The sequence below is a fragment of the Eleutherodactylus coqui genome, chromosome 7, assembly GCF_035609145.1.
Source record: "Eleutherodactylus coqui strain aEleCoq1 chromosome 7, aEleCoq1.hap1, whole genome shotgun sequence".
Classification (NCBI taxonomy): domain Eukaryota; kingdom Metazoa; phylum Chordata; class Amphibia; order Anura; family Eleutherodactylidae; genus Eleutherodactylus; species Eleutherodactylus coqui.
In genome coordinates this window covers 164,348,198-164,373,826 of record NC_089843.1, presented here as the reverse complement: position 1 = coordinate 164,373,826, position 25,629 = coordinate 164,348,198, and the positions used below count along the sequence as shown (strand labels likewise).

General features: G+C 43.5%; 1 protein-coding gene across 5 annotated transcripts in view; it reads right to left on the bottom strand.

Moving 5' to 3' along the window:
- The window catches only part of LOC136572918 (centromere-associated protein E-like), a 73,664-nt gene that overhangs the window by 35,176 nt on the left and 12,859 nt on the right, over positions 1 to 25,629 (bottom strand). For 4 of the 5 annotated variants that reach the window (XM_066573944.1, XM_066573941.1, XM_066573942.1 and 1 more), the window contains exons 10-25: positions 21,890 to 22,019; positions 19,770 to 19,889; positions 19,490 to 19,645; positions 19,217 to 19,376; positions 18,956 to 19,112; positions 16,682 to 17,153; positions 13,985 to 14,044; positions 13,383 to 13,550; positions 11,137 to 11,211; positions 9,383 to 9,502; positions 9,169 to 9,303; positions 7,461 to 7,638; positions 4,256 to 4,410; positions 3,107 to 3,394; positions 2,334 to 2,516; positions 2,135 to 2,239 (exon numbers count right to left, since the gene is read on the bottom strand). In XM_066573944.1, coding sequence (XP_066430041.1) covers positions 2,135 to 2,239; positions 2,334 to 2,516; positions 3,107 to 3,394; positions 4,256 to 4,410; positions 7,461 to 7,638; positions 9,169 to 9,303; positions 9,383 to 9,502; positions 11,137 to 11,211; positions 13,383 to 13,550; positions 13,985 to 14,044; positions 16,682 to 17,153; positions 18,956 to 19,112; positions 19,217 to 19,376; positions 19,490 to 19,645; positions 19,770 to 19,889; positions 21,890 to 22,019 — 2,662 coding nt within the window. The remainder of the gene's footprint in view (positions 1 to 2,134; positions 2,240 to 2,333; positions 2,517 to 3,106; positions 3,395 to 4,255; positions 4,411 to 7,460; positions 7,639 to 9,168; positions 9,304 to 9,382; positions 9,503 to 11,136; positions 11,212 to 13,382; positions 13,551 to 13,984; positions 14,045 to 16,681; positions 17,154 to 18,955; positions 19,113 to 19,216; positions 19,377 to 19,489; positions 19,646 to 19,769; positions 19,890 to 21,889; positions 22,020 to 25,629) is intronic. The other variant, XM_066573943.1, reaches the window with a different exon arrangement.

Below are 25,629 nucleotides of genomic sequence, written 5' to 3'. Positions count from 1 at the left end.
GGAAAGACCTTTGGAAGATGCTTCAGGCATATAAAAGAAAAGGCTTCCACGGATGAAGGCTAGCAACCAGAGAGAGAGAGCCTAGATGCCTGTTCCTCCTCCAAGTCACAATCAGAGAGATACTAAAAGCTTGCCTTCAGATTGAATTGTCACTGGGAGTGAGATTCGAACACATTGCCGCAGTGATTTGAGAAGATAGCGATGTGGGGGAGCTAGAAGTTTGCCTCGAGCAAGGAGGCCTAGCCCATTTCTGTGACCTACTATAAGAGACATTGAGTGGCAAATTCTTCATCAAACACACTTGACAAATAGTACGCTCCAGCCCGTCTATGAGCGCTTTAGTAAGGTCTGGCACCGCTCAAAAGAGAGCGTGCCCATTTCGGTTTAGCAGTTGATGAGGGCTGGACAGGAGCAAAGTCTATGGATTTGGTACTGCAGCGCGATCAAAATGTGTGGCTCACGCTAGGCCTTGTCTGGAATCGGGTTTGCAGACAGTAGTCCGAGCAACCCGTAAATGGTGTACTGCTAAGGGCACTGCAGGAGGAGCAATCCGGAAAATGAGCTAGCCACCAGGCAGAGCTTACCTGGTTCCTGAACTGCCAGTCGCTAGATGTGCGAGGAGCACGCCCGAGGCACCACTGGTCTCAGCAGGCAGGTGGGCTGTGTCAGAAGAGGTGGGAGCCAATAGGAAGTCCGATACTGGGCACGCTGGAGGAGGATAGAAGGGAAAGCAGAAAGCCCTCCCCCTACCAGAGCAAGCTGTGAGTGGACCACAGCAATATCATGGCTCACGTTACCGAAAGTGCTGCAGCTAAGCTAGGCCAAAGCCTCAATTAGCGACGAAGGCCGTACAAGTGTGAAAAGCAGTGGCATGTGCAGGAAGACATGTGCACGGCTTCCTGTAGCGTGCAACAAGTCCCACTCCAGAAGTGCAGACCAGTGGTGCTGTGTGGGTGAGCTGGCACCCACAGGCCCCACAAGAAATACCAGCGCATGGGTGACAGACCCAGGTTAAACAGTCCCAGCCACCTCCCAAGTGCTGTTGGCAAGCTACACTGCCAAGCCTCCCACTTTCCAGAGTAGAAAAGAAGCACCTTTCCACCGAACAGCTCTGATACTCCAGCAGTGCACACCCCTGTGCTTGCCTGGCTATGGGTAGGAAAGGAGTCCTCCAATAGGTAGTCACTGCAAGTGACGGGTTGACCATGCTGTGCCACCTTGTCTGAGGGTCAGGCTGACAACAGACTAGTTAATTCCAGTCTGTTCGCCTGCTTTGTTGGGTTAAAAGGGAGAGTCCAGTGCCAGCCTTGTACTCCCAAATCCAGAAAGATAAGCATTGAAGACAGGTAACAGAAGTCTGCCTCCTACAAACACTAAGCTAAAACTGATTAGCTTGGTGCCTGCAGGAAAGGTATAGCTAATAGGAGGAGCCAACACTATTTGTTTAGTGTCCATCTACTAGTGGCAGTAGCTATACTCACAGTCTAAGCAATGTTCCCTAAGGCAACAGAGGAGAAAGGTTTCCATAACTTTTAAAGAGATCAGATAGGAGAAACTTGGGGAGGCGGGGAAAGAAACACACACACCAGCTTCTTGACAGGAGAGGCTGTGTCTAACACTACCAATCGTTATAGTTCCTCACCTATATTAAGGTTTCAAATGTTGTTAAGGCCTTGCTTTCAGCTTGTAGAGAGGGACTCATTTCTGGGGCACGGTTATGTTCCAGTTTTGTTCATCGTGACAGACGTTAAAATAGTCTCCCAAATGAACAAAATGGCCACCATCTGCAAACTAAGAATCACATCCTAGAATTTAACCAGTATAGGTTGTTGAGAGAAGAAGAGGGGTTGGAGTTGAAGGAAGAGTGTGGTCTTAGGTTCTACCTCTGCAGCTCCACACCAAACACCCCTGCCCCTTCTTCGCTCTCATCAATCCATCCTAGTTATATTCTAGGGTTGGTTTCTTACAGGCTGCAGATAACAGCCATTATGTTAGTTTTGTAAACTATCCATTTAAGCTTTACGAATTATGACCATCTCCATAAATATTCTTCAGTGAAAAACCACAAATAAGATCCGTGCACTATGGATGGTTCAAGATACAAATGCAGTATCAATTGTGCAATGTACCATACCTTTTGTTCTAGAGATGCAATCTGAGATGTTAGCTCTTCTACCCTCTGTCTCTGCTGCTGAAGGTCATGTAGTGCCTGTCTAAGGTCATCTTGAGTTTCAATAGACTATAAGGGGGAAGAAACAAGAATATTCAGAAACAATTTATAAATTCTGTTGGGGAACTTGCAGCAAAAGAAAACCCACGGATTTCATACTTACCATCTCTACGTTCTCTCTAAGGTCTTCCTTCAGCTGGTCTCTTTCTGACACTAGGCTCTGAAGTGTAGCCTTCAGCTCATCTCTTTCACTTGTCATCATATCAATGTGTTGCTGTAGACTGAAAAGCTTCTCCTCAAGGTTTAATTTCTCATTCCGCAAGGAGAGGAGCTCTGCTTCCACGTCCTGCAAGTTATCAAACACATCATTCCACATGAGTTGGGTTTGCATAGGCTCTTCATTCTCAAGTATCCATGTTCAACAGCAAAATGGTTATTTCAGTAACAAGCTATATACACAGTCGGAATGTTGCCCGTCTTTATAACTCAGGGAGGTATTCCACCTTCAATTTAATTTGAAGATCAACAATAGTTGGAATCCATGAGCTAGGACTCATGGTGGTTCAGAAAGCAAGAAGCGGTGCTGCTTGTTTGGATTTTTTAAGAATCTAAAACTAAAAAAAAAAAAAAGTGTTTCAGCAAATGACAGTGACCCATTTGTATACAAACACCCACTTATCTCCATAATAAATATGCCATGCATTCTGACAGTTTCCTTTCCCTCACAGTAAGCGACACCATTGAACCTACATAGGAATCCGATGTCACATGGCATTTCTAAGCAACCATTTAAAAAACACCACATTACTTGGGGGTCTGGAGCACGAACTAATGAATCAATTATAGGAAGACGAACATTTCCTTAAAAAAATTTAAAAAAATTCCATTTGTGATACGGCCGTTTACATCCATTATACAATATTTGAACACACTTACTTTAAGAGACGCCATTTCCAAGGTCAAGCTTTCCTTTGTGGCCCTGAGTTCATCTCGCTCTCCAGTAATCTCATCCATTTGCTGCTGCAGAGTAGTAAGAAGTTGCTCAGTTTCTCGCTTTTCATTTTGCCATGACTCCAGCGTAGACTCAGCTTCCATCACAGTCTTCATTAGATTACTTATCTCCTCTTTCTGACTAATCTGTCCCTGTTCAAGTTCTTCCGTCTTCTGAAGGAGTTCCTCATGTACAGTCGCATTCTGAAGCGCCTCTTCTTGTAAGCGGAAAAGCTGTATGAATGACAGTTGTGTCGTAATTATAATGACAGCAACTCTTTATTGCGGATTGAAAAAAGAAGTCTGACTGCAAGGGGTTCCACATGAAGCCATTCTAAAGATATTCTCACATCTTTATGCTGAGGCAAAGCATTTATTGCATATTCATAAGTAGAGATGAGCGAGCGTACTCGCCAAGGCAAACTACGAGCGAGTAGTGTCTTATGCGAGTACCTGCCCGATCGTCTCTAAAGATTCGAGTGCTGGCCGGGGGGTGGTGAGCAGCTCGAGTAGTTTGCCTTAGCGAGTACGCTCGCTCATCTCTATTCATAAGACATGCTATAACAAATTCTCGGGATCAGTGAACGTCTCAGCGGCGAGACCACCACGATCAGACTTATCACCTATCCTATGGATAGGCGATGGCCATCTTGGTAAATCCCTTTAATAACTTGTAAATTCTGTTCTAGTTTCTTATCTGAACGCACCCAACATTACATTAGACAACCTCCGCCAGAGTGGAGCCATGCGTGCAACTCCCGGCAAACTAATTCTGCAGTGGGAAGCTGCTGCCAGACGGACATTTCAGCCACTGTAAAGGGAATGTGCCATTACACGGCAGCTGTTCCCGCCCAAGGAGGAGTCATTCTTACAGAGCAGCGTTCATTTCTGGCTCATGAGAAGGAGTCCTAAATTGTGTCATTTCCCCCTTGCATCATCTGTAGGTCCTTAAAAGGGGAGTATAGACAGGAGTGGTCCTCATTATAAACCCCTTTGCACGTGCACCTTTATGGTTTAAACAGCTAAAGCTAAAAAGGTACCTTTTTAACACTGTTCATCCACAAAATAAAATAAACCATAAGTTGTAAAAGTCACCTGATCTTTAAGGTTTTCTATTTCACCAGGTAAAGATTTGTATTCCAACAAGCTGGCAATTTCCTGCTCCATGGTTTTCTTTTCCTCCAAAAGTTCGTTCAACTGCTTTGAATAATCTGCAACCTTCTTATCAAGCTCAACATGAGATAGGAGTTCTGCAAACAATACAAAGAAGGACTAGTACATCCAATTCTGGAACATTATGAGAAAGGATGTCTTGTGGCAGAGAAGATTGCACTCAGCACCCCAACATTCTTTCGGGAGATTAAAAGGCTCATTTACATGTGCAGATAGGAGCATTAGTCATCATCAATAAGGGATCAATTGTGGATTATAGATTTGCACTTACAATCAAATATTTAACCCTGATGTAACCCTGTAAGGACATGGCCTAGTTTGGTGCTTAACACATACTTAACCTTTACAGAACAAGCAGACGTATCGTGATGATGGTGAAATCCTTATAAAACTTGTATCCTGCAGTTATCAACTGTTTTCCTCTCTGCAAATTCCATCTTCATTTCTCAGTTTTCCTTGAGCTCGTGGGTGGAGACTAGCTGCTATGTTGCCTCTCATAGGTTGCCCACAGAAGAGAAGATCATGTTCTTCATTCAGCTCTCATATACAAAGAAGCAGCAGCAGCCATAGAAGACATTGCTGAGAAGTACTGAGCAGTGTAGCTGTGAATTCGGAAGCTGCCACACATAACAGCATAGCTAATTCTCACTTGGGTCTTCCTCCCTTCTTTATAGGCTTCTACGGACTGCAGGTAATCTGACATGTCAGTGTGCTGTTATTCGGTCTCGTCTACCAAGATAGATTTTATCAGTTTCAAAGTGAACAGAGAAGCAGCAGCAGCAAAAAAAAAAAAAAAAAAATCTTTTACTAACATGCGTCGTGTCATTTCAGAGCAAAGAATCTCAGCTTTAGGGTAGATTCAGACGACCATATATCGGCTCGATTTTAACGCAGAGCCGATATACGGTGTCCTCATCTGCAGGAGGGGGGAATGGAAGAGCCAGGAGCAGGAACTGAGCTCCCGCCCCCTCTCTGCCTCCTCTCCGGCCCTCTGCACTATTTGCAATGAAAGGAGGCATGATGGGGGCGGGGCTAGGTTCCGAGAATTAGCCCCGCCTCTCCCGATTGCAAATAGTGCAGAGGGGCGGAGAGGAAGCAGAGGGGGGCGGGAGCTCAGAGCACTGCTCCTGACTCTTCCAGGCTCCCCACCCCCTGCAGAGAGAGACACCGTATATCGGCTGGGCGTGAAAACCGAGCCGATATACGTTCGTCTGAATCCAGCCTTAAAATACGTCCAAAAGCATGTCAATAGCTCTGAGAACGGGACCTAAAGCCTTCTGAAGTAAAACAAGATCCGTTTGCCCCAAACCAGTAATTTTATCTTGCAGAACTGAGCTTGTCCTAAACTGTTGGGGTGGGCATTAAGGGAATCTTTGTCTTTTTCATTCTTTGACCATTTCCACCAAGAAATTACAAAGCAAGCGCCTTTAGTACAGACAAGAATATTCTCTAACACTTTTATGAATGAATTTAAATATGTTGATGGCGTTTTATACTTTTTTTTTTTTTTTTTAAATAAACAAAACCATTTCACGTGTTCTACCCATTCTTTTTTCCAAATGGGTCTCATGGGAAGGCTGAATTTATCTGCAGAGCCCCACCACTATATCCAAGTCGACACGACTAGCAAACGAATCAAGTGTTAAAACCGCATTGTCATTAATCTAAAAAGCCATATGTACCCCAAAATGGTACCAATACAAACTACAACTCTTAGTATAGTATAGTCCTAATCGTACCAACACACAGAAAAAAAATTCATCATGTCATGTATGCTGCCTAATTAACACTGTTAAAAAACTGGCATGATTGATGCATTTTCTCCCTGCTCTCAAAAAATAAAAGTTTTACAATACATTGTGTACCTAAAAACTGTACTAATAAAAAGAACAAACAAACAACCCCGTTTGACATACAAAAAACAAGCTGCCATATGACTGTCGACGGAAAAAAATAAAAAAATGTTACAGCTTTTGAAAATGAGATGAAAGTCCCAAAAAGAAAAATCTGTGTCCTTACGGCCAAAATAGACCATGTCCTTAAGCGGTTAATACATGAATTAGTATACTCATTCACTACATGAAGGCTTAAAAGGGGTTGTCCCGCGCCGAAACGGTTTTGTTTTTTTTTTCAATAGCCCCCCCGTTCGGCGCGAGACAAACCCGATGCAGGGGTTTAAAAAAAACAAAACGGATAGTACTTACCCGAATCCCCGCGCTCCGGTGACTTCTTACTTACCTTGCGAAGATGGCCGCCGGGATCTTCACCCACGGTGGACCGCAGGTCTTCTCCCATGGTGCACTGTGGGCTCTGTGTGTTCCATTGCCGATTCCAGCCTCCTGATTGGCTGGAATCAGCACACGTGACGGGGCGGAGCTACGAGGAGCAGCTCTCCAGCACGAGCGGCCCCATTCAGAAGGGAGAAGACCGGACTGCGCAAGCGCGTCTAATCGGGAGATTAGACGCTGAAATTAGACGGCACCATGGAGACGAGGACGCCAGCAACGGAGCAGGTAAGTGAATAACTTCTGTATGGCTCATAATTAATGCACGATGTACATTACAAAGTGCATTAATATGGCCATACATAAGTGTATACCCCCACTTGCTTTCGCGGGACAACCCCTTTTAATGTTAATAAGCTTCACATTATTAGTGGTCAAGAAAACCACTAATAATTTGAAGCTCATTACTTACACACACACACACACACACACACACACACTTACACACACACACACACACACTTACACACACACACACACACACACACACACACACTTCAAATTAAGTGATCCCGATAATGGCATTCAGCAGAAGTGAAATTAAAGACACGTGGCTGCTCTCTTCCAAAAACAGCGCCATGCCTGCCCATGGTTCGTGTGTGGTACTGCGGCTCACTTACATTCACTTGACCAAGTTGCAACACCGCACACAAACAAGTGGCGCAGTTTCTAGGAGTAAGCAGTCACGAGTTTCTAGTTTCACAGTCCCTTAAATGTCACATATTCTGTTCACCAGAACAGTGCCCATAAGTCGGTTTTACATACATTTTCAAAATAAACCTCATCAATTAAATGGAAGGGTATGTAAATGAGATGCATATATGATATACGAGTTGACCAACCTTTGGGGACTTTCCCAGCCAGGAGGCCGTTGAGCTTATTCAGCTCATTAAAGGCATACTGCAGTTCCTTCTGTAAGTCAGCCTGCATCCTCTTAGCGTTAGACTTCTCACTCTCCAGTTGCTTTTCATAACCCGAGGCGTCTTTCTCCCGTTTTTCACAGTGGATTACGAGCTCATCCTACACAAAACACATGTACTCAGAAATACCGTTTGTTCAAGGTGTTTGTGGGCGCGAGTCTAGAGGACATATCCAGTAAAAGCATCATTTTTCATTCATTGGAGTCTATCTGCATGCATCAAGTTGAAGGCAACCAGGTTTTAATTCAATAATGGTCATTACTTTCACAACAAAAACATTAGGAAACTTCTGTTTTCTACACCATTTCTCTGATAATACCATTAGTGTAAGCATGATGAACAATGCCGCATACTGAAAGATTGATATACTGGATGCTCTGCAGAATTCTGTAATAAATGGTCCATAAATGGAATGTCAGACTTTACATGTCAGTTTTGGATGAAACATCCTTATCCATAAGTCATTAGTTATGACTAAGGAGTAGAGATGAGCGAGCATACTCTCTAAGGGCAATTACTCGAGCGAGCATTGTCCTTAGCGAGTACCTGCCCACTCTGAAGAAAAGATTCCGGTGCCGGCGGGGAGATCTCTGAGATACAAGTAGTATACTGGGGTATGGCATGACCTTACAAACACCACAGAAAAAGGATATATCAGTTAAAAAGAACCCGCAAGAGGACAAAAACCCTTGATGTTGGGTTGCAGGCTTCTATATTTGGATGAAAATTTTAAACCAATAACTCATTTATCAGTATATGTTATTTCTGCAGCAAGCAGCCTGGCTTTACATGCAGGAGAGCCCAGTGTGGCAATGCCAGTGTGGTTCACTTCTGAGGTGCAGGGCAAGCCGCCAGATTGAATCGTATGTGGCGTCAATAGATTGAAAGTCTGCATGGTGTGCTACACGCATAAGTTGGTCTGGTACCCTTTGCATGCCTTATCTATGTGTAGGTATAATCCTAACCCGCTCCCCTGTTCAGCAGTATTTTGAACCTATGCCATGCTCCTCCGTATTGCAAAGTGGCTGTCTGCATGCTGAGGGATGTGGGGTCTAGATCCACCCTTGTATTTTTTTTTTAAGGATATACCAGTAAGTATGGCCATATGGCATGACCTTATTAAACAAGAGTATGCTGCAAGTCAAGTAGTAAGCAAACTTTTCCTTATTTGAACCATCTGATATCTTCGTTTTAACCCCTTCCCACCACAGACCTTTTCAGACCTTCTCATTGAAATCAATGCGAGCCATGCCTGCAGTTACAAGCGCCGGCCACTACACAGAGGTCGGTGCAGAGACTTCCGCTCCGACCTCTGTATTTGCGGCGCTGACCGCATGCGCCCGCTCAGCTGATCGGTCGGGGTCCTGAGCAACAGACCCCAGCCGATCAACTATTCATTACCCATCTTGAGGATAGGTCATCAGTAATATTCTCCCTGGAAAACCCCTTTAAATATGGCTGTTCCTAAAGACGTTTTTTTTCCCCTTCAAGAATCTTTTCTTTTTTTTAGCCACAGACTTAATTTTAAAACGGAAAGGTCTCATTTTATTTCTTCTAAAGCTTCATTTGTTGCGTTTAGCATGTCATTCCACCATTTGCGCAGCCATCCATATAAAAGCTCTGCCCTTACCATCTTCTCTTTCAGCTCCAGATTCTCACTCCTCAGGAAGGCGGCTTCTCTCTGAGCATCACGAGTCACTGCTTCGGCATCACTAAGAGACTGCTTCAGCTGGAGCACTTCATCACACAGCTTGTCACAGTCCTCCTGCAAACCACAACCATTATGTACATAGATGCCTACACAAGACCTCGTGTTTTATGGCGGCAAGTATAAAACTCCATACCATGGATGCCAAGAGATCCATAGATCTCACTTTCTTCTGGAGCATTTCATTTTCTCTCTTCAATTGGGCCATTATTTGTTCTTGTTCTTTCAGAACTTTAGATTTGGTGTCCAATTCATTCTGAAAACATTAAAACAAAAGTCATATTTTCACGACAGCATTTTTTGTGGTACCTTTATAATTGTTTTGTGAATTGAGTGGGCAAGATTGAGGGGGAGAAAATCAGGTATTTGTACTTGCAGTAGTATCTGTTCCACAATTAAATTAATGAGGAAAAAAAAAACAAAACAAACAACAAAAAAAAACCACGCCACCACATTACTCTATTGGCCTTAGCTACGGTTTTGCCATTTTTCATGATTGTGTTTAAGCTTTTGAGCTAACTTTTGCCTCCTTAGCCACTCGTCCTACTGCCATTCCTGAACAGTAGCTCACTCCCTGCAAGCAGCTACAGCAATATTTTGCCTAGCGTCCACTGCCTAGTGGCAGAAGCCTACACACCATTTGTTACCGTGGCCCCAGATGAACTTTATGAGGAAAGGATTTACATTAAGTGCCAAAATTCTCTCTTTAGCTTGTTTACACAGTAGCCACTGGAAGACCCAAAACAGTACCCGAGGTGGGCAAAGAAAGGACAGCAGTACCAAAAGCACGGTCTACCAGATCGAACAGAAGGTCTCCACCTCTGATGACCATAACAGGCAGGGGCCTGGAGCCAGAGGAGAAGGCTTGGTTATGCATCAGCATTATGGTTTTCACATTTCATGCCCTGTTACGACCGCAGGAGAACAAGCCCTGCCCAAATAGTACCCTCCCTTTAATGCTTTGGCAAGCCAGGCAGCACATGCACAATAGCATCACACACCTACCTCAGGGAGAAGGTTCATCTGCACTCAGGTGTTTTCAGAGGTGGAATCTGCAGCGTACTCAGGTGTGAACATACCCCAATTAGGCATTTACTGTATAAAACCTCTCTTACTAGATTTAGTGCCCTTCTCATATTGCACAACAGAACATTACTGAACTCCAAAAGTGATTTTTGGTGCAGATCTGACTGCTTTTTGCTTGAAGCATATGCCTGCTACTTTACTGTATAGTTAAAAGGTCAATCTAAATTTGCCTAAAACATGGCTTTTTGGCAGGTATGTGAATAGGAGATGTGTGCAGAAAGACATTCCGCAGTATCAGTATAGATTTCATTGACAGTAATGAGATGCGGAGTTGGTGCAGATTCTGAAGCAAGATTCAATGAGCATTCCCTTCCTGTTCTGACCACTTATGGTTTGATTACCTAGCTGTATTTTGGATCACCACTGTTTCTGCAAGACCATGGATAAGATCTGAGTAATCCCACAGAAAATCCCAGAATATTGTAATGTAATACTGTATGTCCATATCGGTGAACTGTGGGTGTTCCCGCAGCATTTTACCAGCGTTTGTAAATATGTGGTTTGCCGGCAGAGATCACGTATGCACTGTATTGCATTCGCTGCCTATACAATGGCATGTAGCTCGCGCTGCGTGGTACACCGAGAAAGAGCATGCTGCGATCCATTTCTTATGCGAATCTACACGCACATGTATCAATGAAAGTCCATTGACCTTCAATGACTCCATCCACCGCGTATTACACGCAATACGCGGTGAACAAACACCTGTGGACATGAGCCCTTAAAAATCATTTTCCTTATGGTGCAGAAAAGCTGGGAATCAGTGGCATTCTGGCTTTAATTGCCGATTCTAGGAAACCTCACCTCCAGTTCTTGATTGATCACCTCTGCATTCTGCATTAGCTTCTTTATATTGGAAATTTCATGGATTAGTTGTGCCTGGAAAGCAATTAGCAATATGGCAGGAAGCATTAGCGAGCACTTTGTTGATTAGACAGCCATCACCCCAAGAAAGTTAAAAAAAAAAAAAAAAAAAAAAAAAAAAAAAAAAATCACACAAGCTTCATTTAGAAGAGAGGAAGGGTAGTTCCACACGGGCGATCATGATTTTGCCACAAGAAAACGATGGCAAAGTCACGTCTTTGTGCTTGAGCATCAGCAATGCTTTTTCTTGTAATGAGCATTTTTTTTCATCACAAGGGTCAATAGGACTTTCTAATGAAAAAAAAAAAATAAAAAAAAAATATTCGCATCACACGTTTGTTGCGTTGCGATAAAAAGAAGGCTCCATAGGGTAACATGGGACAGAGGAAAATAAATAACAATCACACATTACAGAAAGAGCAGGCCGCGATTTATTTGTTCTCTCAACATCGCATCAGTGAAAACATCGGTAATGGGAAGGAAACCATTGAAAAGCATGGGTTCCTTAATCTGCTTTTCTACCGCCTCTCACAACAGAAAAAAATAGCGTGATCTTCTCACCCGTGTGAAACCACCCTCAGGGAGATTAAAACGGCATCCCATGAATTCAGCCACCAGTCTAACACTATCCACTTGCTTCATGATGAGAGAAAAAAAAAAAGCCAATTTTGTTATTAGAGCTAAAACGAGATTTAGTTGTAGACACTTAAATACACAGTTCTAGGCAGTTTGGGTGTCTTACTTCTGTATTAGACAGGATTGTGTTTGACAATCTCGTTAAGTATATTTAAAAATAAAGACTGCAAGTATGGGAAAAGTGGGCATGTTTTTTTTTATTTTTTTCTATCACGTCTTTTTTCATGGCCCATTGAATTTGACATGCCTGGATTAGTGGGCTTCTGAATGCTGGGACCCACTGATGCTAAAGACAAAGACGTAGTGTCTGAAATCTGAGAAGTAGCTGTGTGCCAATAGTCAAGTACTGTAGTGTCATTGGGAGATGAACAAAACCAAACCAACCATAATTACAGAAGCACATTATGGATGGGGTGTCTAATAGTACCGGCGATAGGTCAGGCAGACGATCAGGTGACTAATAGAGATGAGCGAGTATACTCACTAAGGCACATTACTCGAGCGAATAGTGCCTTAGCCGAGTATCTCCCCGCTCGTCTCTAAAGAATTGGGGGCTGGCGGGGGAGAGCGGGGAGATCTCACTCTCCCTCCCCCTCACAACTTACCTGTCACCCGCGCCGGCCCCCGAATCTTTAGAGACGAGCGGGGAGATACTCGGCTAAGGCACTACTCGCTCATCTCTAGTGACTAATAAGTTAAAATGTCATTATGACAAGCTTGAGAATTTTAACAAGGTTCCATAAAAGGATTATTTTTAAAAAGGTACTGCTGTTTCCCTGAAAATAAGACAGTGTCTTATATTAATTTTTGTTCAAAAAGGTTTAACTTTTTTACATGTATAGCTGCCTGGACACTATTTAAATTGACTTTTTTAATTAACTGTTAGCAAGGCTTAATTTTGGAGTAGGGATTATATTTCAAGCATCCTCAAAAATGCTGAAAAATCATTTTGCATCCTCAAAAATTCTGGAAAATCATGCTGTGTCTTATTTTCAGGGGATGTCTTATTTTCAGGGAACAGGGTATCAGATCTGCATCTTTGTGTTCATCCGTGATACGCAGGGCCTTCATATAGTCCACCTACATGTGTCATACTCACACTGGTGATAACAAACATAGCACCTACATCTAATTGAAGTATTACAGTATGTCGAAAAGTTACAGAACTTGTCTGTGCCGAGCAGAACTAGTGCGACAATCACATTACTTTAAGGTGGCACAATAAAAGTAATTTCTAATAGTAGGTTACTGTTTGATATCTACATCCGGTTGACGAACATCTGTAAACAAATGAATCACTCATACATATACTTGATAATACTATCGATTAGGTCTTTGGATGTGGCCAGGACAAGCAGAATGAAAGACGCCCCCTTCTTACTCTCCTGTCTGCGTCCAAGGAACCGCACGATACACATAAGAACTAAGGGTAATATTACAAAGCGATTTAGATCATGACTAATAGGTGGGAATGTAATCCCAAGACCCATAAAATTAGACTGCGCCAATGTTTCACACTTCATTGTGCTCTTAGAATTAGTTGGCCTCACCTCATGCTCTTCTCGAGTTTCTTTCTCCAGCATTTCAAATTCATTAGTCTCCTGTTTCTCCTGAAGACGTTTTTCCAGATCAGCCATCTCTCTTTTCAGGCTTTCATTCTCATTTACTAGATGATCAAAGTTATTCTGCATATCAGCCAACTCCTCATGAGCGTTTAGCTAGAAAATGGTGACAAGATTACATTTAGAATAGTATTACATGAAGCAAATTTTATTTATTTTTTAATAGAAAATTCAAGAATAAAAAAGGTAAATGGGAATAATAGAAGTTAGAAAATTTGGAATGCTCATTACTCCAAGACCTCTTTCACATGGGGGCCTATGTGTGCAAAAATCACGCGTGAAAAAAAAAAAAAAAACATTTGTGGCTATTAGAACTAATGGTTTCCTATGGGAACGTTTAGCTGTATAGGGGGTGGCGTGAGGGTACGGTTAAGAGGATATGATTTTATCATATGTTTATATACATCTGTGGAGCTGCGCATTTGGCTTTTTTTTTTTTTTTTTTATTTATTTTTTAAACTACTGACATCTGAAAGATAAAAATAACTGATTTTTACATGGCACACACAAAAGACTAAACAACTACTTACCTTCTCTGCCATTAGGGCGTCACATATCTGAAGACTTTCCATTAAGTAGGTTTGGTCATTCTGCAAATAAATCATTTACAGTTGTTACAGATGAAAGCCTCCTTTCCACTAGAATCCACAGGCTCCCTAACAGCCATATACTTTGTAACACCACGATACCACTCAAACAATAAGGCCAAGCATCACCAGGTTAGCAATAGATGTCAAATCCAACTTTAAACAAAACGCATAAAGGGCGATTTCTGGTCCACATCTATATACAACCCATCTCCAGGATAGTCATAAATAGCCAAATCAGCAGGGGTTTGCCACCCTGGATGCCCACTGATCAACCAAAGTGAAGTAGCGACAGGCTGGCTCGGACTTTTGACCATTCTGCAGCGGCCCAGTATGATAGCGCAGCTTTCTCCCACTGAAGTGAATGAAAAAGAGCTGCACTACTCTAGAAACCTAGAAAATGACCACATGGCCCATCAGTTAGGCCTCATGTCCACTAGCAAAATTGAATTGCGGATTCCACATTCAATTTTGCCCATAGGGAATCATTGGCCATCCGCAGTCAATTTAATTGAATTTTGCACCTGCGGATAACATTTTAATAGATTTGCGTTTTTTTCCGTGCAGGAGGAAAAACGTGGCATGCTCCATTTTACCGCGGATTCCACGCGGATCGGCCACATTGCTAGCAATGGGTGCGGATATCCACATGAAAAAAAAAAAAACCCATTTAAAGCAAATCCGCGCGGAATCTGCTGTGGAAATCTGCAGCAGATTCTGGGCGGATTGTATTTTTCTAGTGGATATGAGGCCTTCAAGTTCCCAGTATCCAAAAACCATGTTTCAGAGCGCCTGCAACTAGCGTTAATACCAGGCCCAATCATTTTCTTCTGACAACACAACTAAAGTAGCCATTCAAGTGGTCAGTGACAGCCTTATCTCCGTTTATCGTTAACCACATTTTTAATTTTTGCAATCGCACAGTTTTTCTTGTCACTAAAACACCCAAATACAACTTTATTCCCCTCCTTAGGGTTTGGCCATTTCTTCCTCATTTGGTGCTTTAGCAGCATTACTGTTTAACCTAATTTCATACATCCGTCAGCTGCATCTTGTAGACAGATGTCTTTTCTTTGACTAGATTACCAACTCCTCTAATGAACCGTAGCAATTTTTTTTCCTTTGATGTTTGCATTAAAAGGGGTTCTGACAATAGAAAACAAGAATTCTATACTTGTTTATTCCTCCCCCATCAGTCTTCTTACCAGATCTTCTCCCTGCCAGGTTATTGTAGAGACTGCGCATGTTTGCTCTGCAACAGTATATGAGCTCTGCGCGGAGAGCCAGCACGCATGCGCAGTCTCAGCAATAGATAGAAAGGAATGCCTAGGCAATGAAAGTTACGTCACTAGTGATGTAACCTACACTGACCTGCCGGAAGAAGAATACCAGGAATGGACACTCCATAATAAGCGCATCTGGCTGGCTTGCGGTGAGGTAACCCGAGGGACCGAATAAGATCAGCCAGGAGAAAATGCTGTAAGACGACTGCCTGGGGAGGAATAGGGGAATAGGCAAGTTTTTTTTTTTTTTTTAAATGACAGAACCCCTTTAAAATTTAGTTACTTTGAAGATGGCTTTACCAGGCCGCTGCAGAAAATGTAGAGTTTTGAGCCTTTTGGCCAGCTGCTCTTTCGTGGATCGCCAGATCAATAGTTATGGACCAGAAAACTCCTTTAAAGCGAGTTTACACATTTATGCAGGTTACAGTACATAGCAGAAAATCTACAGCTTTTTTTTAACCACCTCTACATGTCAACAGGATTTGTTTTAATCCCAGTCACTTTAATAAAGGATTCTGCTGCGGTTTATCAGCAGCGTTTCCGCAACTTTTACACAAGTGTACAAAGTTCAGCATTTGTAAGCCATAACCAGGAGTGCAAGTAAAAGAAATGCAGTCCTCAGCTCTCACTCATGACCTGAAGGTTGCGAGTTCAATCCTGCATGATTCAGGTAGCCGGCTCAAGGTCAACTCAGCCAACCAAGGTCGAAAATGAGTATCCAGCTTGGTAGGGGTAATAAATAAATTACTTGAAAACGCTGCAGAATAAGTTGCCGCTATACAAATAACATTTTTTTTAAATTTAAAACCCAGAAGAGGCACAAATCTTACCATTATACCTTTTCTGTTCACGTTTCTGTACTCCTGCTTTTGACCTACAAATATGTCTGTGTGACAAGATTTGGACATCACTTACACAGCAATTTTTCACTCAGTCAGAGTTTGAAAAGTTGCTGCATGTTCTATTGTGTTCTGATTCTCGGACGACGTTAGCACATGTAATGTGCAGCACAACACACCTCAGACAGCACACGGAAAGGGGGTCTGTGTGCTCTGCAAGTTGCGCCTGAGATCTTCGGGTGCAACTTGCTCTAGGCCGTTTGAATACAGTCTGAGGAAGTGGCTTAAAGTTTGTGACCAATTATGCAAAAGGTACATTCCATGCTGTCGTACTGCAAAATCAAGCCACAAGCCAGTTGTCAACCACCTCCATTGCAGCTCTTCCGAGCCCACATCAGTGGTCAGCCAGCTTTCTAAGAGTTTGGAGAGACACAGGAGGACGTGTCTCTCAAGGACTTATTTTACAGGTAAAAGCGGTTAAATAACTAGAAAAAAAAAGACAATGTGTTGACCCTCACATTTACTGGACTCTCATTTCCTTCCAAATCTGCTATTTTTTGCTCCAGCATTTGGATTTGTTCCCGGCAGAGATCATGAATGGGGCTTGCAAGTAGTCCTAGAACTGGATCCTGGTCCACACCATCTGTCCGATTGCTGAGAGGGGAATCGTTCAGTTTTTCCAGCTCTTGTTCATCAGTTTTCAGAGGGGACAGTTTTCCAGGCATCTCCAAGCTTCCTTCTGGCATAGGATTTTGTTCGTTACCATCAGGCACAGATTCACTCCGGTCACTTAAACTGGTTATTTGCAGCTCATCTTTATCTTCTGAGTGAAGTTTCTCTTCCAAATCTGCAGTCACATTTACAAGACAATCTCTTTTCCGAACTACTGCTTCATATTCCTCATTCCGTCTCTTTAACTCCTCTTCTAACTCCGCCACTTTCTGCTCCAGCTCTTTACATTTTTGAAGGGAAGAGTCTTTTGTCAGAGCACTATACAAAAAGGAGAATCATCATTTTACTGGAAACAGAAGAGCTTCAGAGAGTAAATAAATTCCGTACAAGACGCTGTTCTCGCACTTTCTTGCAAGAATTCAGTGTAGAGAGCCACGTCATTACCAACCCATTGAGTACAACGGGAAGCCGTGCTGCAGCTCATACACATTTTCCAAAAGCAGATTTGAAATCTGCAGTGCAAAAAAAAAAAAAAGTTATACATATATTTTTTATAAAAACACTGCTGTCAGTTACAAAAAAGTGTTGATATTTAATGTATAAAAGGGATTGTGTGGTTTCAAATTAAAAATAATTACCAGCTGCACATGGGTTAAAATAAAAAGTATATTCACCTGTCTTCATCCCCCCAGGACACCATTAACTGGCTCCAATGCTTTGTCTCCATTGGAAGTCAGATGACCACTACTGAATCCTTGGCATCAGCACTCACATCCTAGTCACCATTTCAGGAGTTTTGGAAGGTGATGTTGCAGCCTCCAATTGGTGGTCAACTGACTTCCAGCGGTGGAGCCTATTCTTGGGGAATATGAAAGAAAAATAATAAAAAAAAAACAAAAAAAAAACACGCATGATCACAGATGAGTTTTTTTTTAAATTTTAGCCCATGCCCATATAAAAATAAGTTTTAAAATTTGAAACCACACAACCCCTTTTAACAAAGTCTTCTTAATAAGTACAGTATATTTTATAGTTTATTGTTTTATTTGTACTTACATGTAGATTTCAGGCTTTTACTTAATAGCTTTTAAAAGCCAATAGTTACAAAAACCAACTAAACAAAAACACATCTAGTCTGTAGGAATAAGATGAAATGTAAACAATTAGACGCTGCTTATTATGGCCAATTAGAACAAAAAGCACCAAATATTTCTTTGGCAGGTACTTTGCCCCTATCAGCTCTCCTTCACAGCACACTTCAGACTTATGAAATGCTCTAAATGAAAAAAAATCATTTCCCTTAGTGTACGTTCACAGGTAGCAGAAATGCTGTAGAATTTGCACATCAAATTCTACAGTATTTCTGCATCAAAAACAGTCAACATCCACGGGACTTCCGTAGCAGATTTCTGAAGGTACCGCGTGCTTCTTTCAGCGGACACCTGGAGGCCGCTAGTGAGCGCAGTGCTAGTCACTTTGCATCACCTGAACAGTGGCACTGCACTCACTAGAGGCCTCCGAGTAGTGAAGGATGCGCCAAGAGTGCAAAGACTTCAGAGGTTAAGGGGAGCACAGTATCTTCTGAAATCAAATAATTATATACACGGAAGTCTCTAGACATCCATATATCCAGTGACATGATTTTGGGGTGACTTTTTTTTTTTTTTTTTTGGAAAAGAAGAAATTATTATATATGCGCACACACACACACACACACACACACACACACACTATATATATACATTATACATACACAAAAAAATTTAATTCTTGTTTTTTAGGCAAAAGTGCGTGAAATTAGAATACAGGAATGCGAGGCTGTATACAAAAAAAACAAAAAACAAAAATAAAGTTATAACCCAAGTATTCACGCAACATCACAGAGTGCCAATGAGTATCAAACACAGCTCCCCGTTGTCTGACCTTTGAGCACCATAATGTAGTTTATGGGGCACAAAAAAGGTCATGATTGGTTCACTTAAATTTTTTTAATTGTATATAATATTGCTGCCAAGTTTTTATTTTCCCAACTTACATTTGGTTTAAAAGCAATAAAACCTTCAAAATCTATCATTAGGCAGGACTTTTGAGCACTGCAAAACACACACTAAATAACAGACCTGGTACTTTCGGATGAGAAGTCGATCATGGAATGAGACAGAGCCGTCATCTTCTCCCTGCTAGTGACTCCGCTTTCAAAATTCCAGGTTGGGTCTTGAGCGGAGTTATCGAGTGCGCAGCCAGCACCTTCAAAGACTGAAGTCTCTGCACAAATAGCTGAGTGAAGAGGAAAAAAAAATCCCACACATTAAATATGCTCAATAAATCCCTTTCAAAAAGGAGCATGAAGACCTTACTGCTAGATTACAGTGTACACATACAATCGTCAATCTCCGGGATCGATAAAGGTTCAGACATCTTGGGTCGCTTTGCAAAGCTCATGGTTAATGTAGATCCCATCTGAAACGATGAATCCCCAGCAGAACACAAGCTAGCTTGGATCTTTCCAGGAGCCCATGTAACCCTCCTTTTCAATTTAACCTTTAAAATAAGAATTGCAGAAAGAGTGTCATGTTATATATAGTTCAACGAAATCTTGAAAACCGTGTTGAAATTCAATAAAAAAAAAAAAAGAGGAAAAAAGGAAATGCTACCCTTTGGTCTTCACGGGCCTGTTGTGAAGATCCAATAACTACGTTGCTTAAATTCCAGATCCGGTCTTCCTTTTCTTTTAGAAGTTGTTTAATTTCTGCTAGCAATTGGGAGTGTTCTTCTTTAGCCATGGCCTGGGCTCTTATCTCAGAGGATGCCTTTATAAGAGGGGAGGGAGGGAGAAAGAAGAAGTGCTCTACTACAGTATTTAGAGATATAAACATAAATGTACATTCTGCAACCAAGAACCAAGGGAACAACTATACAGGGAAATCCTCTTACGTTTTCAACCTGCTTCTTCAAGTCGAGGATTTGCTTCTGATATCTCTTAAGTAGAGCTCGGTCATCCAACACTTCATTAACATGCGGAGTGTTTCGGACGTGCTTCGCTGTACTTGCAAACTGGGGAGAAAAAAAAAAAATAAAGATGAACAAAAGATTTAAATGGACTCTTCCACATGTGCGTAGTGTGAACCTGCTCTCATCTGAAGTGAGCGAGGCGCTAATGGTAGACCTGCCTGGCGCTGGGCTGTGAGCATTGGTTCCACTATAGGACGCTGGGCCCTCAGGGAATCTTTCTGGCAGCTTGGTCAGAAACACGCAGACCAGTAATCCACTGGAGATTATTTTGTAGAGCTCTGGCAGTGCTCTTCCTGTTCCTTCTGGCACAAAGGAGCAGATACCAGTCCTGACACACTTCTGTCTAACTCTCATTGTTTAACAGCCCGCATCCCGATATCTGCTCCACGTTCTGGAGACTGTGCTGGGAGATACAGCAAACTCAAGACGGCACGCATGGATATGCCACTATGGAGGACCAGGACTACCTGATTAGACTCATGCTACCAACAGTGACAAGGATACCAGTAAGATTAGAAAAGAATTAGTTAGGAAAGATAAGAGATTGTCTGGGCACCAACTGCAAAACCATTCCTATTTGGGTGCAGTTTTGCTGAAGGGATGCCGATCCTATTGGAAGACGAAACCTGGGATTCCCTGTTCCGGCTGCGGTAGAAGCTATATCTGTAGCGTCCAGGTACAAAATACCCGGGACTGTTTCCTCATGGATTAAGAAGCAGCCATATGCTCTTCTACAGGTTATAGTGCAGAACACATTCACCTTGGGGAGTCACACATACGCTCCATGTAAACAGGTGGGCTCCCCCACCACCCCAGATTCTGACATATTTGTTAACCAATTGAAAGCTGGAAGGCGGCTTCATCACTAAAAATCATCAGTTTCCATTAGTTTGCATCCTCTCGCAGACAGAACGTCGCCTACCTTTCTCCTTTGGTTTTAGCGTAACAATTGCAGTTGGTAGGAATAACATTGCAAACGTTTGCGCAGAATCTTCCGCACAGTCAGACAATCGGCAGGGCTTCCAATTCTCCGCTTGCTGCGACGGTGGATTTATGAGCACTTTGTACGAAACTTGCACAGATGCGCCGCTGTTTCCACGCCTACTGGTGGACGACCAGATGATTTTCACTTACAGACTTTTCTCCTTAAGATTGGGTCACCACTTACAAAATTGCACATCCGCTGGGTGGATCATCACCAAACTGTTCGAAAATGACATTGCGCACTAACAGACTGGTAGACGTGAAAAGCAAGGACAAAAAGCGGTCTTGTATTCCTCTAGCGACGATGACAGAATAGGTTTTTGAGCCTCACTTAGCATAACTGTCTAACATAAGATCATCCTTGTTACCCATAGCAGCCAATCACAGCGCAGCTTTCATTTCTCTAGCTGTTGAGGTAAAATAAAAGCTGTGCTGTAATTGGTTGCTATGGGCAAAGACAGCCTCGCTAAAGGAACATTGTGAGATTGTTTCCATTAATATCAAGTTTATATATTAGATGGTCATTAAAACAGGAGTTAGGAGGGTTTCAAATTGGGAAAATCATAGCGGGGTGGCGTATGCATCGCCTCCTATAGGCCATGTATTACACACGGACATCGTTGCATACGCTGCCCACAGAACAGAATAGGGCTCACGCTGCGTGGTATGCGGAGAAAGAGGATGTTGCGATCATCTCGCATGTATCTACACACTATGTTTACATGCTAAGGAGAATGGATCGACAAAAATCCATTTACTTCATTACATTGACTCTATTCACTGCGCATCACACGAACGTATATTACGCCATGAAAATACGGTTATGTGAATGAGCCAAGTGTTCTAGTAAGTTTTGTGCTGTGCATTACGTTTGCAGTGACCCAATCTGTAAGTTTCAGTACTAACAGACCGTCACCTACTTCTGGCCCTATAAACCACCCCTAGCAGGTACAGTATAGCAACTTGCAATCATGTTAGAAGTTTGGCAGCACATGTAGTAGTCACATTTTGTAAGACTAGGACAACGAAAAAAGGATAAAGAGGCTACTACTAATTACCTGCAGAGTACTGAGGGTCTCATCCAATGAAACGGGTGTCACAGTACAAATTACTACAGTCTTTGTATTGCCACCAAATGAATTTTGCAGAATCCGGGTGAGCTTACTATCACGATAGTTTATAAAGCCGCTGTTTAAAGAAATAAATAAGATAAAGGTTAACTGCTGAAACATAAGCTATAGCAATACTTTCATGAGGGTTTTAAACAGAACAGAAGGGTTTACATTACCCCCTTATGGACGCGGCCCTTCCCCCGCCCCTCTCCTTTAAAAAAAAACGCATCAACCTAGTCGTATGAGGGCCTGTTTTTTTGCAGGACGAGTTGTCTTTTTTATTGGTAGTATATAATATACTGAAAAGCGTAAAAAATTCTAAGTGGAGTGAAATGGAAGAAATAACAAAAACAGAATTCCGCCATCTTTGGGTGCATCTTGTTGGTATGGTGCACATACTGCAAAAATGACCTAACTTTATTCCATGGGTCAGCACAATTACTACAATCCCAAATTTATAAAAAAAATTTTTTGCTGTATTACCTTTATTTTTTCTAAAAATAACTAGATTTTGTAAGAAGTTACCATAAAATCTCTTTCTCGTCTTGTTCATTGGGGGACACAGCTCTGACTTTGGGTATAGCTTCTGCCACTAGGAGGCGACACTAAGCATAAAAGTGTTAACTCCTCCCACTAGCTATACTTCCCCTGCAAGCATCATACTGCTTGCATACAAACAGCTAGCAGGAGCAGCCAGTAGGATACGACAATAATACATAGTACAAAACCATACTCACGAACTGTAACTCATTCCAACCCGTGTGCGACTGCACCGAGAATCCTCCCACTCAGGATATGTTACAGACCCAATACCAGACTGGGTGGGTGCTGTGTCCCCCAATGAACAAGACGAGAAAGAGATTTTACGGTAAGTTCTTACAAAATCTAGTTTTCTCGTCTGTATCATTGGGGGACAGCAAAGACCTTGGGACGTTCTACAGCAGTACCCAAGGGGGCAGGAAAAAATAAGAAGTTGCATGAGTAAGGAGGCAAATCTTCTCTTTAACCTTAATGGATGACTAGTTACCCAGCATACTCCGAACGGAGTGTAAAGAGCCTAAGTGACGGCCACAACCATCTTTTGGAGAAAAAAAAACTCCTGATAAGAAGCTTTCAACCAGGTACCCGTTGTCCAAGTACTGTGAGCCGTAACCCGGCCTGAGAATATAACTGCCTGGTACTGTCACCGTGTACTGCAGTGAGGCAGAGTCCGTGCAAGAAGTCCCCTCGGATTTGCCGAAACTACCATCAGCGTGCCCGCGCGATAAAGATGCTACCTGAGAGAGGTACTCTTGTGTAGTCAGACCGCGCCCACTTGCCACCGGAGCGCTCCTTGGCAGAGGCACTACCGAGAAGGGTGCCCACTGGATACTTCACTGAAGTGGATCCCCATACCAACTGCAGCGGGAGAATATTCGACAGGTCAATAACAACCGTCTCCTGATGATGACCTTTGGTACAGCGTCCAAAACAAGACTGCGGAGCCATCTGTGTCGACACTCCGGGGAGTTGCATGCCTTCCAACATCCGACCTAGTTGTACATCAGCTTCCATAACGTCAGGTTGTCAATATCACCTTGCCAGTCCCGCTGCGAGGGCGTGATCCCTTGTAGTCCCTAACCGCTACTGGTCGAAGAAGCTTGTGACGGAAGGTTCCCGGTTACCTTTTAAGTATCTGAAGGAGTCATCTTTGCAGCTGACTGCCACCGAATGTGGGAGACCCAAGGAGCCCAGGGCTGAACTCTGGTCCCAGGCCGCATAGCTGAAGCGCAGCATTGCTCTAATGCTGCATATCCCTACGGCCCATCCATGTTGTTAGAAACCTGGTTAGCTGTAGATTGAGAAGGACTTGTGTCCAAAGATCCTTTAACCCCATATCCTGTGAATGGCCGCAGCATTCTCCTTAGCATGTGATCTTGAGCTCCCGAAAAAGTGTAGCTTTGGACAGGGACTGACGGATTGGTTAACTAGGGCTGGTCCTGTACCGACATATCCGTGCCACCGCATGAAACCAGTAGACACAGGACGTTGGAAATACAGTACTGGCACACTGGTACGGAAATCTCGCTGGTCCCTTTTGAGGTAACCTAAGTAAAGGGAGGTAACCTAAGTGTAAAGGGACGATCCCCAGGGGTTGCCAACAGTACAAGTATAGAATGTCACACGGTTTCCTGCAAAGCAATAATGCAGGCAGGGCGCGGTTGGGTCACAGCTTGCTCCTGGATCCGTCCAACTTAACTCCGTTGGACGTGTTAACCTCCTTATGCGATCTGTGGTGAATGCTCGAGCAGCTAAATTAGAGACTACTCTGACTTACAGTTCACCTTATGTCCCGCATCTGCCCAGTCACAATATAGGGGAAACGTGGGCTGTTCTGCACCCATCAGGGGGCAGCAGGGTATCATGGCTGTAGGCTATCCACGTCCGAACGTACGCGGCTGAATCACAAAGGCTCACTGGCTGCAGGGCAAAGAGGAGGCGCAATGCGTTTGACGAGTTCCTATGAATAGTACTCTTTCCATCTGGAAGGTACCGCCGGTCTCAGCAGGTTGGAGGACGCCAACAGGCCGTTGACCTTGTTCATAGGACGTATTCTGGGCGTCTCCCCACTGTAGTGAGCGCCCATAATACTTGGCTGTGCTGCAGGAAACCGCCGGCGGCAACAACCGGGTAGCTAGCCGTTAGGACCGGCCCATCCCGGACCGGCATGATGAGTGATGCCTGCAGGGTATTCCCGTGCCGGTACTTCTTCCATAAGGAAGGTACCCCAGGTCCCATCGAGGTCAGAATACAGCTGACCGTCAAATAGAGTCATTGCCTGTGAGCAAGATATTTTCCGCTGGAGGTAAAACTCGAATTGCAGGGATCGCACACATAGCCAGTGACTCTGGTCACCCCCTGTCCACGTGTCATCCTGGTCACGGATACTGCAATATGTTGCCTGCAGGGGAGTGCAGGAGGGTGCAGAGAGCTGCCGCTAGGGAGGTCTCGACCGGGTCCGGACCAGACATGAGGGGATGTGTCCGGAGGATCCCTGAGTAGGAGAGCTCCTTTCAGATGGAAGGTACCACATGTGTCAGCAAGCCTGGAGCATGCTGACTATCAGTTCGAGCCCTTCATAGGACGATATATCCTCCGGCTGAATGGGACTCTCGTAATGTAGCAAGAGCGCACATGGAACGTGGCTCTGGACGCCCCTGGACTCAGACACCGCGGCACGTCTGGCTGCAGGGAACTGCAGGGGGCACCTGGAGAGCCTGACAATAGGGATGGCTCAACCAAGCACATACACGAGGAGCGACGAGTTCGGATAATTCCCTGATCACAGTATTCCTTCCGCAGAGAGGTACCACAGGTCTCAGGAGCCCGGAATAATGCTGACAAGAGTTTGGCACTGTTGTCGCAGATGAGATATTGTACGACTGGGTGTAATCTCGTACGTAGCTCTGGCCGGTCCTGTCTGCGTGTCATCCTGGATTGCAGGAGGAGCACCGGGGAACTACAGTTCGTGAAGACTCAACCCGGTGTGGGGCGGACAGGCAGGGGCGCTGCGTCCAGCGAGTCCCTGTGTAAGTGCTCCTTCTGTATGGAAGGTACTACAGGACTCAGCACGCCCGGGATAGTGCTGACAACCAGTTTGAATACTGCTGTCAGTAGGACGAGATTTTGTCTGTTGGCTGTACTCT